This window comes from Oryx dammah, unplaced genomic scaffold (assembly GCF_014754425.2).
Source record: "Oryx dammah isolate SB20612 unplaced genomic scaffold, SCBI_Odam_1.1 HiC_scaffold_9213, whole genome shotgun sequence".
Lineage (NCBI taxonomy): Eukaryota > Metazoa > Chordata > Mammalia > Artiodactyla > Bovidae > Oryx > Oryx dammah.
In genome coordinates this window covers 1-1,246 of record NW_024078743.1, presented here as the reverse complement: position 1 = coordinate 1,246, position 1,246 = coordinate 1, and the positions used below count along the sequence as shown (strand labels likewise).

Sequence of the window (1,246 nt, the reverse complement as noted above, 5' to 3'; positions counted from 1 at the left end):
AATTCACACTTTATTTTATTCCCATGGGCCATGGAGGAAGCATCATGTGACCATTCTAAGAAATGATGAGAAAATGAATTGGAAAGAAAAAGCACAAACACCAGACACCAGCCTGGGCTGGTGGTGTCTGGGAAAATCTCCTAGTCCTTGTAAAGTTCTGGAGTCAGGTTGAGAGCCAAGGTGGGATGCTCCTCCACCTTAAGGGGGAGAATACAGAGCAATGGTCCTGACTTTGCTGGAAACTGAATCACTCAGAAAAGCTGGAGTCTGGCCTCTATGATGCTCTCGGTCTGAGAACAGGCCTTGAGAAAGTCCCGAGTCACAAAATGGCGGGCCGGGTGAAAGGGCACCGCTGACTAGTTATTTTAGGGATGGTTTCCTGCTTCTTCCCCAAAGGCACTGGATTCCTTAATTGTCCAGAGAAATGAAGCTGCTGGCGAGTCACCGTCTTCTACAGAATCTGAAAACCTGGGCGCATTTCTCCCTCTCCAGATAAGAACCTGGGGCGCTGTTTCCACAGAGACCCCACTTTCTTCTCCTCGTGGGAGGCCAGCTCCAGCCAGAGGGGAGATCAAGGCGCCCCCGTGCCCCTCCTACCTGCGCGCAGCACCGTGTCCTTCCCGATCTCCAGGTATCTGCGGAGCCACTCCACGCACTCGCCCTCCAGGTAGTTCCTAGAGTCATCCGCCACACCGCGCTGCTCAATCTTGCGCTTGGTGATCTGAGCCGCCGTGTCCGCCGCGGTCCAGGAGCGCAGGTCCTCGTTCAGGGCGATGTACTCTCTGCCGTCGTAGGCTAACTGATCATACCCGCGGAGGAGACGCCCGTCCGGCTCCACGTCGCAGCCATACATTTCCTGGAGGGTGTGAGACCCTGACCCGCCCAGACCATCCGCAGGGATTAAACCCAAACTGAAATGACACTGGGTCAAGTCCCCGAGAGCTCTTCCCGGGTCGGGGGTCGGGCGTGTTCCGCAGTGTTGGGGTGACCCTCGGACCCGCAGACTCGGGCGACCCCGCCGGTCCCTGGGGATGGGAGCCGTGACCCGGGGATGGGAGCCGTGACCCGGACCCGGGCCCGCGTCGCTCACCGGCCTCGCTCTGGTTGTAGTAGCCGCGCAGGGTGTTCAGGTTCGCTCGGAAAGTCAGTGCGGTGTCCTTAGTTCTCCCTGTCTCCTGATCCCAATACTCCGGCCCCTCCTCCACCCACCGCGCCCGCGGCTCCATCCTCGGATCCGGGGCGTCGC

At 58.9% G+C, this 1,246-nt stretch overlaps 1 protein-coding gene across 1 annotated transcript; it reads right to left on the bottom strand.

The window, feature by feature from the left end:
• Positions 1 to 571: 571 nt before the first annotated feature.
• On the bottom strand, positions 572 to 1,241 carry LOC120860114 (BOLA class I histocompatibility antigen, alpha chain BL3-7-like; the record flags this gene model as incomplete). The annotated part of the gene is made up of 2 exons (XM_040235931.1): positions 572 to 873; positions 1,091 to 1,241. Coding segments are annotated over 2 exons (453 nt in total), but the record flags the coding sequence as incomplete, so codon positions are not given.
• Between the last annotated feature and the right edge of the window lie 5 nt (positions 1,242 to 1,246).